Source organism: Podarcis bocagei, assembly GCF_964188305.1.
Source record: "Podarcis bocagei genome assembly, chromosome: 4".
Taxonomy (NCBI): Eukaryota; Metazoa; Chordata; class Lepidosauria; order Squamata; family Lacertidae; genus Podarcis; species Podarcis bocagei.
Window position 1 is genome coordinate 23,481,938 of NC_138128.1, and position 13,104 is coordinate 23,495,041.

General features: G+C 45.3%; 1 protein-coding gene across 8 annotated transcripts in view; it reads left to right on the top strand.

The window, feature by feature from the left end:
• Positions 1–13,104, top strand: part of PLCH1 (phospholipase C eta 1) — a 160,195-nt gene that overhangs the window by 45,582 nt on the left and 101,509 nt on the right. The window contains exon 1 of one of the 8 annotated variants that reach the window (XM_081189882.1): positions 5,514–6,012. The exons of 6 other annotated variants lie outside the window; for them this stretch is intronic. In XM_081189882.1, coding sequence (XP_081046008.1) covers positions 5,970–6,012 — 43 coding nt within the window. In that variant the 5' untranslated portion in view covers positions 5,514–5,969. Of the gene's footprint in view, positions 1–5,513; positions 6,013–13,104 lie in introns of those variants that run through there. One more of the 8 variants, XM_081189884.1, reaches the window with a different exon arrangement.

The following is a 13,104-nucleotide window of genomic DNA, read 5'->3' on the forward strand; positions in this document are numbered from 1 at the left end:
TGGCATCACCTGATGACATAGAACAGAAGTGAAGGACCTGTAGCCTTCCGGGTGTTGCTGGACTCTAATCCCTAGCTAGCATGATGTGGTCCATGAACACCTGTGAGGTCACAGGAAAATCCCTCAAACATATGGCAGAAAACTCAAATGACACACAACGAAGGCTTTGGAACAAAAGTCTGTCATAAGTATATCCAAGTCTGTACTCTATTCGCCAACAGTTGATTATTCCAAAACTGTTCCTGGAAGCTTGTTTTACAATTTCATTAGGTCTGGTCTCCAAATTCTCCTTTTAAGTTAATTAGATGCAATGAATAGACAAAAGGGGGGGGGGAGCTCTAGCAATAAACCTCAGAACACAGCCGCTCTCTCAATAATGCCAGTTTAATAACATAAAAGGTCCTACTGGATCAGTCCAACATTCTGTTCTCACAGTGGCCAATCAGATGCCTGTAGGAAATTCACAAGTAGGACTTGAGGGCAACAGCAACTCTCCCTACTTTTGAGTCTCAGCAGCTAATATTCAGAGGTAAAGGACCCCAGGATGGTAAAGTCCACTCAAATTTGACTAATGGGGTATGGCGCTCATCTTGCTTCAGGCCCAAGGGAGCCGGCCTTTGTCCACAGACAGCTTTCTGGCCAGCATAACTAAACCACTTATGGCACAACAAAACACTGTGACGGAAACCAGAACGCGCAGAAATGCAGTTTACCTTCCTGCCACAGTGGTACCTATTTATCTGCTTACACTGGTGTGCTTTCAAACTTCTAGGTTGGTAGAAGCTGGGAGAGAGCAACTGAAGCTCACCCCGTCACATGGATTTGAACCGCCGACCTTCCAATCGGCAAACCCCAAAGAGGCTCAGTGGTTTAGACAACAGTGCCACGTGTCCCCTGCAGTGCGGGCAGAACATAGCCACCATGTCTAGTAGCCACTGGTAGCATTGCCCTCCAGGAATTAGTCCAGTTCTCCTTTAAAGCCATGCAAGTTGATGGCCATCGCTACATCTTGTGGGAAAACACAACAATTTATTATGGCATTGGGCTGCGGAAGAGAGCTGTGTCTGTGCTATAAGTAACAGGGCAGCTTTGCATGTTAGCACAGCCAAGTCAATGTATGAATAATGGGTACTTCCTCTAACAGCAAGACAAATGCAGAAGTGGAAGATGCACAGGTCTCAGGTGCGCATCTCTCCAAAGTGTGCTTTGCTTGTTAGTGCTGCTCATAGTATCAAGAGGCAACCTGAGGACTACTTGTAAACTTAGCAAGCAACCAAATGGGGAATTGGTTGTCTGTAGTATCCAGACTCCTTTCTCTGGGCAATCTTTGATTGTTTCATTTGATTTCAAGGTGATAATCCTGGAAGTCTGCCTCCGTTTACACAGGTGACGGGGGAAGCCAACAGGTGGCGGTAGTGGAGACATGGTAAAATTCTCTTCGTTGCATCACTTGAGACCAAAGTTTTGCAATGTGGTTTAGACTGCTGATGGGAGTGGACAGGATGTGATAGTTCTGCTAAAGCATTTGCTGTGGTTGCTCATAAGCTACTGGGTCAAGTTCAAGGATATTGCATTGATATACAGTGGTACCTCGGGTTAAGTACTTAATTCGTTCCAGAGGTCCGTTCTTAACCTGAAACTGTTCTTAACCTGCAGCACCACTTTAGCTAATGGGGCCTCCTGCTGCTGCTGTGCCGCCGGAGCACAATTTCTATTCTCATCGTGAAGCAAAGTTCTTAACCTGAAGCACTATTTCTGGGTTAGCGAAGTCTGTAACCTGAAGCCTATGTAACCTGAAGCGTATGTAACCCAAGGTACCACTGTATGTAGCTTTGAACAACCTAGGTCCTGCCCGGGGTACCTTAAGGACTGATTGAGAACCTCATCTGGAGGAGCAGGTGGTAGTCCCCCATGTTACAGAAGCCTGAATGGCCTCACCTAAAAGTTGGCTGTTTTGTGTTACCATGCTGTGCAATACTCTTTCAGCGGAGAGGTTCTCTTGACGAAGGAAGAAAAAACATTATCATAAGCAGGTGCTAGCTTCACGAGTATTGCAATTATTTTTCTGGAAACTTCAGTTGATCTGTTTAATCTGCTGGATATATTTACAAATTCAAGCGAGTTCTTGGCTCAGGATAAGATTGTGATGTTCTGCGCTCAGGAAAATTATGGCTGTAAAAGTAACAGGGAAGGACTCTTTACGCCAGCATTTCTTCTTTTGTAAGCAATTTCAGTTAAAAACGAGAACTGCACAGCAGCCCATTATATCATAAAGTAGCAAAATGAAAAATAACTTCACTGAGATTTTCTTAGGGATGCTAAATGTTAAAAGGCTGTGACATAATTGGTGTCTAATGCTGTGTAATTGAGAGGAATCTGATTATCTCAGGAGTAAAGGAGAGAGTGAGTTCAGCGCAGTGATTTGCATTATTAATATTATTGTTTCCAGCCCTTCGACAGCAGGCTGTAGGGTTGGTTACAACAATTTAAAATTCAGGCATAAAAACCCCCCAGCTAAAATGAATTATCATCACAGAAATAGGGTGGAGTCCTGAAAAACACACCTCGTGTTTCAAAGGTCAGGATAAAGAGGAGGGTCTTCAGCATTAGCTGAAAGTGAAGGTGCTGGGCACATCTCTCTAGGGAGGGAATTCCACCACTTAGGGGCTGCCACAGTGAATGCTGCTTCTGTAAGGTAAAGGGACCCCTGACCATTAGTTCCAGTCGTGGCCGACTCTGGGGTTGTGGCGCTCATCTCGCTTTATTGACCGAGGGAGCCGGCACACAGCTTCCGGGTCATGTGGCCAGCATGACTAAGCCGCTTCTGGCAAACCAGAGCAGCACACGGAAACACCGTTTACCTACCCGCCAGAGCGGTACCTACTTATCTACTTGCACTTTGATGTGCTTTCGAACTGCTAGGTTGGCAGGAGCAGGGACTGAGCAATGGGAGCTCACCCCGCCGCGGGGATTCGAACCACTGACCTTCTGATTGGCAAGTCCTAGGCTCTGTGGTTTAACCCACAGCGCCACCCGCGTCCACAACTTCTGTACCAAATTTAGCCTTACCATGTGAGACCTGGCTGAGCCTCTATGGAAGGTCCGTGGTGAGTTATCCAACCCAACCCAACCTCTTCCAGTTGTCTTAAACTACTCTTTTAAAGGAGTTGGGCTTCAAGAGTGTTCCCTGCTGAACTCTCCCCTTTGCATCAGGACCTTAGGAAGCTGCCTTATGCCTTATGCCAGGCCAGTGGTCCACCCAGTAAATGTACTGTCTACTTTTACCGGCTGTGGTACCCCAGGATTTCAGATGGGGCTCTCTACCAACCCTACCTGGAGATCCTGGGGCTTGAACCTGGGACCGCCTGCATGCAAAGCAGATGCTCTGCCACTGAGCCATGGCTCTTCCCAGTGGGACCTCAGTCCAAAGGCAATGTTACTAGCTCTTGGGAAACAGCAACAGGTGAGTGCTCTAACTATTGTGCATTGCTTGTGGGCTTCCTGAAGGCATTTGGCACAGGAAGAAGAAGAACGCTAGACTAGGTGGAGCTTTGATTTGGTTCAGCAGGGCTTTCTGAGGGTCTCATTGGAAGCCACTAGGGCTGGATTGATTCAAAGTCACTAGGCTTTAGATGCTGAGCTTGTGCAGCTTGACTTGAGCTGCATCAGCTGTGACACATTGGCCAGGTCAGTATTTATCAGACTTAGTCCTCCTTCACCTAAGAAGGATGCAGTGGGGAGATGAATTCTGGGCTAGAGGTGAGGCCAAAGCAAATACCATGCACATTCAGAGTGCTGTTTAATAATATAAAGGACATAGAATCCTCTCTGGAGCTCTTCTGATAAGATTCATTCAAGGCAAGTGGTGGTAGTGGCAGGTAAGTCTTGTTTTTTCGGCCACCTTCCTTCCTCAAGCCCAATCATAGAATCATAGAGTTGGAAGAGACCACAAGGGCCACTGAGTCCAACCCCCTGCCAAGCAGGAAACAGCATCAGAGCACTCCTGACATATGGTTGTCAAGCCTCTGCTTAAAGACCTCCAAAGAAGAAGACTCCACCACACTCCTTGGCAGCAAATTCCACTGTTGAACAGCTCTTACTGTCAGGAAGTTCCTCCTAATGTTTAGGTGGAATCTTCTTCTTTGTAGTTTGGATCCATTGCTCCGTGTCCGCTTCTCTGGAGCAGCAGCAAACAACCTTTCTCCCTCCTCTATGTGACATCCTTTTATATATTTGAACATGGCTATCATATCACCCCTTAACCTCCTCTTCTCCAGGCTAAACATGCCCAGCTCCTTTAGCCGTTCCTCATAAGGCATCGTTTCCAGGCATTGTTCTGCATCAGACCAAAAACACCACAGGGACAGCAAAGATTTTTTCCTGCTGGCAACTCACTTAGGTGCCAGGTGTCTCTAGTGAGGGTAGGCTGTAGATGGCCTTGTTGACAACCAACTGCGGACAGGCAGCTGGAGAAGAGTGTGTTTGCAGTATACCCCCCAGGCTTTTCTCCTCAGGTTTGCTGGCGCTCGGTTGAAAGACAGAGGGAGCCTCCTGCAGGGAGTTGGATTCTAGCTGGCTTTGCTGAAGAAGAGTCAGAATCTGCTGCTGTACTTGGTATAAATGCTGTGTAATATTGTTGGAAGAACTTGATTCTCTCGAGCAGTTTTACACTGAGGCAAACAGTGGACTGCAGCCTCCTCTGGCAATGACTCCTAGCACCAGAGATATATTTAACTGAAGATGCCAGAGGCTAAGCCTTGGCCCCTTAGCAGGGAGACCAGTGTAAGGAACTCTCCACCAGGAACTGCTGGTGGTTCTATGCTTTTATCAACTGCATGACTGATGAAAAGCCAGGACGGTACAGTTGTTAAGAGTGTTTGCCTAAGACCTGGGAGACCAGGCGTCTAGCCCCCACTCAGCCATGAAGGGTGACCTTGGGCCACGCACTGCATCTCAGCCTAACCTACACAGGTTGTTGTCAGGATAAAATGGGGAGAGGGAAATTCATGTATGCCACCTTGAGCTCATTGGGGGAAAGGTGGGGTATAAAAATAATAAAATAATAAAATAAATGGCAGGCAGAAATTCAACAGGTGCACACCTCCCCGTTGCCCACACAGAAAGGGATATCTGTAGAATTTCAGTCTGCTGTGTTCAGGGTTCGTAGATCATTTAGGCAAAAAAAGGATGCTGAACCTAATTATACGCTTGCATTTTTCATTTATTTAAGTTCAAAGCAAAGTGGGAGTACCGTCCAATTAACAATAATTTACAAGCCCTTTCTTTGTTAAAGAAAGTATTGGAAAAGCTCATTGTGCTGTCTCTTGTCTGCTTTTTTCCACTTCACAAATTCTCTCAGCTAGAGATTTTTTTTTTTTTTAGTGGTATTCTGCTTTCTTTTCTTCAGCTTTCAGCTTGCGTCACTCCTCTGATTTTAAAACCCAAAAGTGGGGATGGGTTTTCTTTTCCGAGGTGCAAAGGATTTCCTCCGTGACGTTTGAGAGACCTGCTTCTCACAGTGCTTTGTGCACATTTTGTGCCTTGAGGATTTGAATCATTTCACTGTGCATGCATGTCTCATACCCAAAGTGGTCCTGCATTTCCACAACAGCAGCTGCACAGAGCAGAGCTTTCCAGTCTTCCTCTCTGCCGGGGGATTTTTCTTCTTCTTTCCCTCCCTACCTTCCAGTTTGGAGCAAAGTTATCCAGGATCACCTTTTGGATTTTTAAAAAATGATTCCAACTCTACGGTCCTCTGATTCTATGATTGCTAATCTTCTCAAATCCATGTTGCGGATCACATAGACTTCAACTTGTTTTGTAACGGACAGGATTGATAAAGTTCATGGATACTTCTAAGAATTGCATTGCAAATATTCTATCCCTGGACAGGTGAATGAATTTGGGCTTCTGCTTCAAGGAGACTTTCTGCTCGTGCCTGCCAATAATGTATAACAATAACAGATTTAATGGCAGACCTCGAAGTATATAAAAATTTAAGCCCAGAGAAAGGTAAGGATACCATTCACATTCCTATAAGTCTTCGGCAGAAAGGCATGATGTGCAATCTCTTTCGGATTTTAAGGTGCATTGCATCTCAGTAACTGTTAAATTACCATTTCTATATGTTTGGGCATGGGCAGCTGGTTGTTGCGAGATGACTGTCAGTATGATGGAATATTTTAAGCTTGTTTTTCTCCACTTCCTTTTATTTGATGTAGGATTGATTCAGAACATCTTCCTGTGCAGGTAAAAGTCACTTCTGTTCATGCATGGAGGAGTCACCAATTTTCTTTCTCTGAAAAGCCTTTCCAGAGAATCAAAGGACCAGTGTACCGGGCAAAGTGTCACTGTGGTTGGTAACGAGTAGGGGCTGCAACCCAAGGGAGGGAGAACGTGTCTCTTCCAGCTGAGGTGTTGTTTTTTAAATTACAGAGTATCTTTGGACTCAGCCCATTTGTAAACCTTTAAAAAATGATAGTTCTCTCTCTCCCCCCCTCCAAACCTATGCTTTCTTATTGGCACTTTAAAATTATATCATCTGTTGTGCATCGTCTTTGAATGAAGGTTGATTTCTTGTTGCCCAAATGTATTCTGAATGAATTGTTCAACCGACCATTTTTCATGGGGTGGCATTGTTTATGGTGAAAAGTGGGTTAATTTAGCCTTAAAAGTTGAAACAAGCTGCTTTCATATTTATAGCCATCGGGTCAATCTGTCAAACACAAGGCATCGTACATAAATATAATCTGCTGTACATGACAACATGCATCGATCTTCCTTAGCGGTGGGAGAAGGTATTGAGTCTCGACCTATAAAAACCACAGTTTTTCTTTAGTGTGACAAGAGACAACATTTCTCCATTAAATTTAGTAGATTGTAACGGGAACCGAATTATACTCTGGGTCCCACAGGAAGCCTGGCTTCTCTTGATGCAAAGGGGGATTGTTGATGTCTCTTGAAAACAGAACTTTCCTGCTGCTCTGACCTTCCCCTGCACTTCCACCTGCCCAATTTTTACCAAGTGCTCCTCCAGGTATACAAGATGGGTTGAAGGGTTTGAAGAAGCACCTTGCTGCCGGGGGTGTGTGTGTGTGTGTGTGCGCGCCGCAGCTTGTGGGGAGATAAGTGGCTCGGATTCCTTGCGGTACTAGAATGTCGTTCGTGGTTGTTGACTGACCGTTCGAGGAAATTCTGCAGCTTTTACGCAACATGTGACCGACGGATGTCGGTGGGTGCAACGCAGGTATTTCATCCCAGGTCCAATCTCAAGCACATCCAGTTGGCTACCAGGTCTGCAGAAGACTGCTTCAGAAGTCCTGCCAATTGGATTAGGGAGCCCTAGGCTAAATAATCTGACTCTGTTTAATAATAATAATACATTTTTATTTATACCCCGTCCTTCCTGATTTAAAAACCGGGCTCAGGGCGGCTAACAGCAAATAATAAAACAGCAACTTAAAAACAGCATAAAATACAACACAAAATGCAGCATCAATATCAATAAAATTCTAAAATTCAGGGGTCGTTTTGGGAAAGAAAAGAAAAGAAAACTCAGTCAGTAGACATCAAATGATCACCAGGGCTAACTGGCCAAGTTGATCCTACTAGGGCCAGCAAGGAGACCAGGGGAGAATTTAAATGTGGGGTCCCAGAAAGGGTTTCTTCATAGAAGAGGAAAGGGAAAAGGGAATAGAGGATCAGGCTAATTCAGATTGAAGGCCAGGCGGAATAGCTCTGTCTTACAGGCCCTGCGGAAGGAGATCAAGTCCTGCAGGTCCCTAGTCTCGTGGGACAGAGCATTCCACCAGGTCGGGGGCCATCACCGAAAAAGCCCTGGCCCTGATGGAGGATAGTCTGGCTTCCTTAGGGCTCGGGACCTCCAAACTATGGTTATTCATGGACCTTAGGGTCCTCTGCGGGACATACCAGGAGAGGCAGTCCCGTAAGTACGAGGGTCCTAGGCCGCATAGGGCTTTAAAGGTCAAAACCAGCACTCTCTCTTTCCCCAGCCATATCCCGGCTTCCTTGTTGAACCTCCTGTTTTCCTTTCCTTTGCACCCTGATGTACCTTGTCTTGATCTTACAGGCTACAAGGCTGAAGGCAGGGCTTGCGCATTTTAATTTTTGTGCAGAGCCTATCATATTTAGGGGCCTTGAAACGTAATGTCACCTCTTATTTAAATACGTGTATATATAGATTCAAAGAATCATAGAATTATAGAGTTGGAAGGGATCCCAAGGGTCATCTAGTCCCCAGCCCCCTGCAATGCAGGAATAATTATGAAAAATCTTCTTTTAAACTAGCCTGCTAAGAGTCTTAAGTCACCTGTGTTTCTGTGCTAGCTGCAGAGGAGGGGTTTTACCTTCTATGTAGCCGGAAAGGAAATGCCGGCTCGTTTTTCTTTTTCTTTTTGCAGGTTGTAACAGCCCTGGTGTTATGTTATTATAAGATGATCACATGGAGGAGAAAAGTGGCTGGTCAAGTTCTCCCCTAGGACAGTGTGGTGTAGTGGTTGGAGTGCTGAACTAGGATCTGGAGACCAGGGTTCAAATCCCTGCTCAGCTGTGAAGCTTGCTGGATGACCTTGATCCAGTCGCAATCTCTTAGCCTAGCCAGCCTCATAGGACTGTTGTGAAGATAAGAATGGGGAGGAAGAAAGCTTCAGGGTGCGATATAAATGCAGTGAAATAAAAAAGCATTAAAATAAGAAGTAGGAAGTGGTTCCCAAACTGTGGCCCATAGCATAGCGGTGAAGAGCACTGGGAATTCAAATCCTGGAGAATTTGAATTGCAATGCAATATAATAATAATAATAATAATAATAATAATAATAATAATAATAATAATAATAATAATAATATTTATTATTTATACTCCGCCCATCTGGCTGAGTTTCCCCAACCACTCTGGGCGGCTTCCAATCGAGTGTTAAAAACAATACAGCATTAAATATTAAAAACTTCCCTAAACAGGGATGCCTTCAGATGTCTTTTAAAGATAAAATAGCTGCTTATTTCCTTGACATCTGATGGGAGGGCATTCCACAGGGTGGGCGCCACTACCGAGAATGCCCTCTGCCTGGTTCCCTGTAACCTCTCTTCTCGCAATGCGGGAAGTGCCAGAAGGCCCTCGGCACTGGATCTCAGTGTCCGGGCTGAACGATGGGGGTGAAGACGCTCCTTCAGGTCTCCACATAAAAGGCAATGTAAGAAATAAAAGGAGCAATAAAAGTACAAGTAAAAATTGCACAGCTCCTAGCACAGCACGTTACAATTGCTGCAACAGGCAGAAGAATTCTTAAGTGGCATAGCTGTCAACTTTCCCCTTTTCTTGCGAGGAATCCTATTCGGAATAAGGGCATTTCCCTTAAAAAAAGGGAAAAGTTGACAGCTATGTTAAGTGGTCTGCCAAAACCTTCAGCAATTTTCAGTGCGTCCCTTGGGGGAAATCAAGTTTGGGAATCAGCTGTCCTAGGAAATACCTTTTGATTTTGGAAAGTAATTTGAGGTAGCCCTTCCTGGCGGGTCACACTTCTGGCATGCTCTTTAGAGCAGAGGCCAAATACACAGAGGGTTTAGTTTATCTAGAGTTCCAGGAACTGTGTTTATATTTTTGGAGATCTCCTGTGTTTTGTATACAGAGCTTGGAGATTAATTTCATGCATATGCTGGAGCAGAAACGGGCAATGCGCCAGTCCATCTGCCGTATGCGCAGTGTTTTATAAGGTAATGGATATGTGAATAAGAGTTTAATAATTGACAAGGATTAGCTCTGTAAAGGGCAGCTTTGCTAAAGTCCTTAAAGTAGCAGAGGGAGGGAGAGAGACCTAATTGGTTCGGCCTCAGCAGTTACTTTTTTACACGTATGAGACTCTGGCGGCTTAAAAAAAATGCCTGCCTCCTGATAAAAATGCTTCAGACAAACATTTTATGTCGCAGTTGATTTACAGGTAATCTTTTAGCCACTTTTTTCTTGGAGAACTGTGAACTAAGGGCCTACCCACATACCTTCAATATAATTTATGTGTCTCTGATTAACATAGCCTGTCTTCTCGCTACTGGAAGGCGTTTGCCTGTCAAAGACTAGGGCATGTTCCCTCAATCCCTCGTGATTTGCCCAACCACAGACCTGCCCCTTGTGCTTTTCACTGATGCCACTCGCGTAACTTACGTTATACTTTTAATGCAGTGAGATGAACAAGCGATGTTCCCTCCTTGGCGATGCCTGTTTAGCTGCATATATATAGAACCTAGAAATCTGCACGAGTCTTGAATGCATCATAAATCACAGGGCTGGAGCGCTTGCCAGAGCTGTGTGAAAAGGAGGCTAATGGGAACTGTAGTCAAAAACATCTGAATGCTGCTGTAGATGGTTTTGGATGGAACCCAAGTAATGGGGCACTTTGGACCAGTTTAAAACATCCTTGCCTATGGAAATCCCTTTAAGGGAGAGCCTGCTGGGTCAGCCCAATGGCTCATCTAATCCAGCATCTTGTTCTCACAGTGGTCCTCTCAGTGCCTGTGGGGACCCACAAGGAGGACCTGAAATAGCACGCAGGCTCTCAAAAACCCATGCCTGAGCATTGCTCAGACTTGCCTACTTAGGAGTGGCCTCTAATTAAAGTTTGGGTGCGGGTGGCGCTGTGGTCTAAACCACTGAGTCTCTTGGGCTTGCTGATAAGAAGGTCGGCAGTTCGAATCCCCGTGACGGGGTGAGCTCCCGTTGCTCTGTCCCAGTTCCTGCCAACCTAGCAGTTCGAAAGCATGCCAGTGCAAGTAGATAAATAGGTACCACTGCGGGGGGAAGGTAAATGGTGTTTCCGTGCGCTCTGGTTTCCGTCACGGTGTGCTGTTGCACTAGAAGCGATTTAGTCATGCTGGCCACATGACCCTTATGACCCAAGCTGTCTGTGGTCAAATACCGGCTCCCTTGGCCTGAAAGCGAGATGAGCTTCACAGCCCCATAGTTGCCTTTGACTATGACCAGACTTAGCTGTCCAGGGGTCCTTTACTTTTTAAAGGAGGGGAAGAAATTGCAGATTGTCTTCTGTCTTGATTTTGTACTGTGGTTGCCATCTGCGTTGGGCAGAGGGTGTTTTTATACCTTGAGAGCGAACAACACAGCAGTATTTCTGTATTCCAAGTAGTACAGTCTAATGTGCCATTCCAATGGGACCAATAGAAAGCTTGTTAATGAAGCTGTTTCTGTTGATCTTGTCACTTTCGTTCTATGTGCTTATTGCTAGCTCCCCCACAACTTACTGTGATTTCCTCCCCTATGAGTGTATATTGCTTATTTAAAGCATCCCTATGTGTGGTTTTTTGTGGGACTTGGGTGAGGGAAGATTGCGACTGCAAGCTACAGGCCTTGCTTTCTGCTTTGGCCTGAGGTCCAGAGGTTTTGCTGAATGTGTGCATAGAGGACCAGGCACATAGATGAGCAATGCATGAATAGGGCACCAGAAAAATGCATGTGCCAGTTATACAATTCCTGTTTATGTGTTTAAGGTCACTGTAGAAGCAGAAATCAGGTGTGTAGACAGTAGAAATGTCAGCAGAATGGTTGCACACAAACAGAGAGAGTGGGGGGAGAGATGTTGGGAAGAACATCTGCACATGGCTCATGAAGCAAGGATTCACTAAAATAACTTATTGCTTTGTCAATGCAACAAACTTTCCCCCTCCCAGGCTGTCATAACATAGTTGGTTTTCAATGTCAGGATATAAACAAAGGAAAGGTCAGTGTTTAAAAGGGGACGATAATTGCCTGATGGAGCAGTCAGCTGCACCAAATGTGATCCAAAGTGCCCAATAAGCCATAAGGTCGTTTTTCAGCACAGTTATTGTCATTTAGGATAACAAGGGAGTGCTCACAGGTCTCTCCCTCATCAGAGACATACATGAACTCAGCTTGTGCCAGGAAAGCTGCCCCTGATCACTGCAAAATGCTTGTGTCTCTCTCATGCTTTTTTTTGGCAATGAATGAAGGCTTTGGCATACTTGACCTGCAAATTCTATGATTTTACTGATGGGGACCATGCAGACACGACACTGCTGTCTCTTAACTGCATGTGTAGCAGTGAAAACATTGCAAATGCTAGCATAAAGAGGCCCTTTAAGTATCGACTGCTCACGGGACCCGAAGAATGCGCATCTGACACTGCCCAGAAAAAAGTATACTGTAAGGTTCTTTTAAACCGCAGTAATGCATCTATGTTGGAAGCAATATCACCTACAATTTAAAGCTGCAAGGCTTAATTTCTGCCAGGATTCAGCATGGATTCACACATATATGTCAGGAGGAGAGAGCTGGTCCCACCTGATCTGTATCTCCCCCATGAACCATGGGGCTGCCAACCTGTCAATCACCCCTGATGTCACAACGATGCCAGATAGCTTGTTCTTGCTTACACAAATGATCAGCAGATTAACAGTGTTTGCAATGCATCACATATGAGCTATGCAAACTTCAACAATCCATTTTGGTTTGTATCCAGTGTGGCGATAAGTTAAAGCCACTTAGTGGCATACTAGTTGGCTGGGAAATGTTTTTCACCAGTGAAAGGTCGTTGCACAAAATAAATGTGCAAGCAGGCTGCTGGTAATGTTGTTTCACAATAGGTTGTGCAATCTCTTGAACAAGTTTCCGCTAGCACAGTTGGATTTCTCTGTTGTGCGGCATTAAAACCCAGCCATCCCCTAGTGCAAGAGCCCTTGTGCAAGCAGGCAGAGAACTTTGGATGCACCCCTATGGGTTATATTGCGCTGGTTACTTTTCTAAAGTATGGGTAGGCAGACTAAGGCCCGGGGACCAGATGCAGCCCAATCGCCTTCTAAATCTGGCCCGTGGATGGTCCGGGAATCAGCGTGTTTTTACGTGAGTAGAATGTGTCCTTTTATTTAAAATGCATCTTTTGGTTAATTGTGGGGCCTGCCTGGTGTTTTTACATGAGTAGAGTGTGTGTTTTTATTTAAAACGCATCTCTGGGTTATTTGTGGGGCATAGGAATTCATTCATTTCCACCACCCCCCAAATATAGTCGCCCCCCCCCCAAGGTCTGAGGGACAGTGGACCGGCCCCCAGCCAGTGGCGTAGCGTGG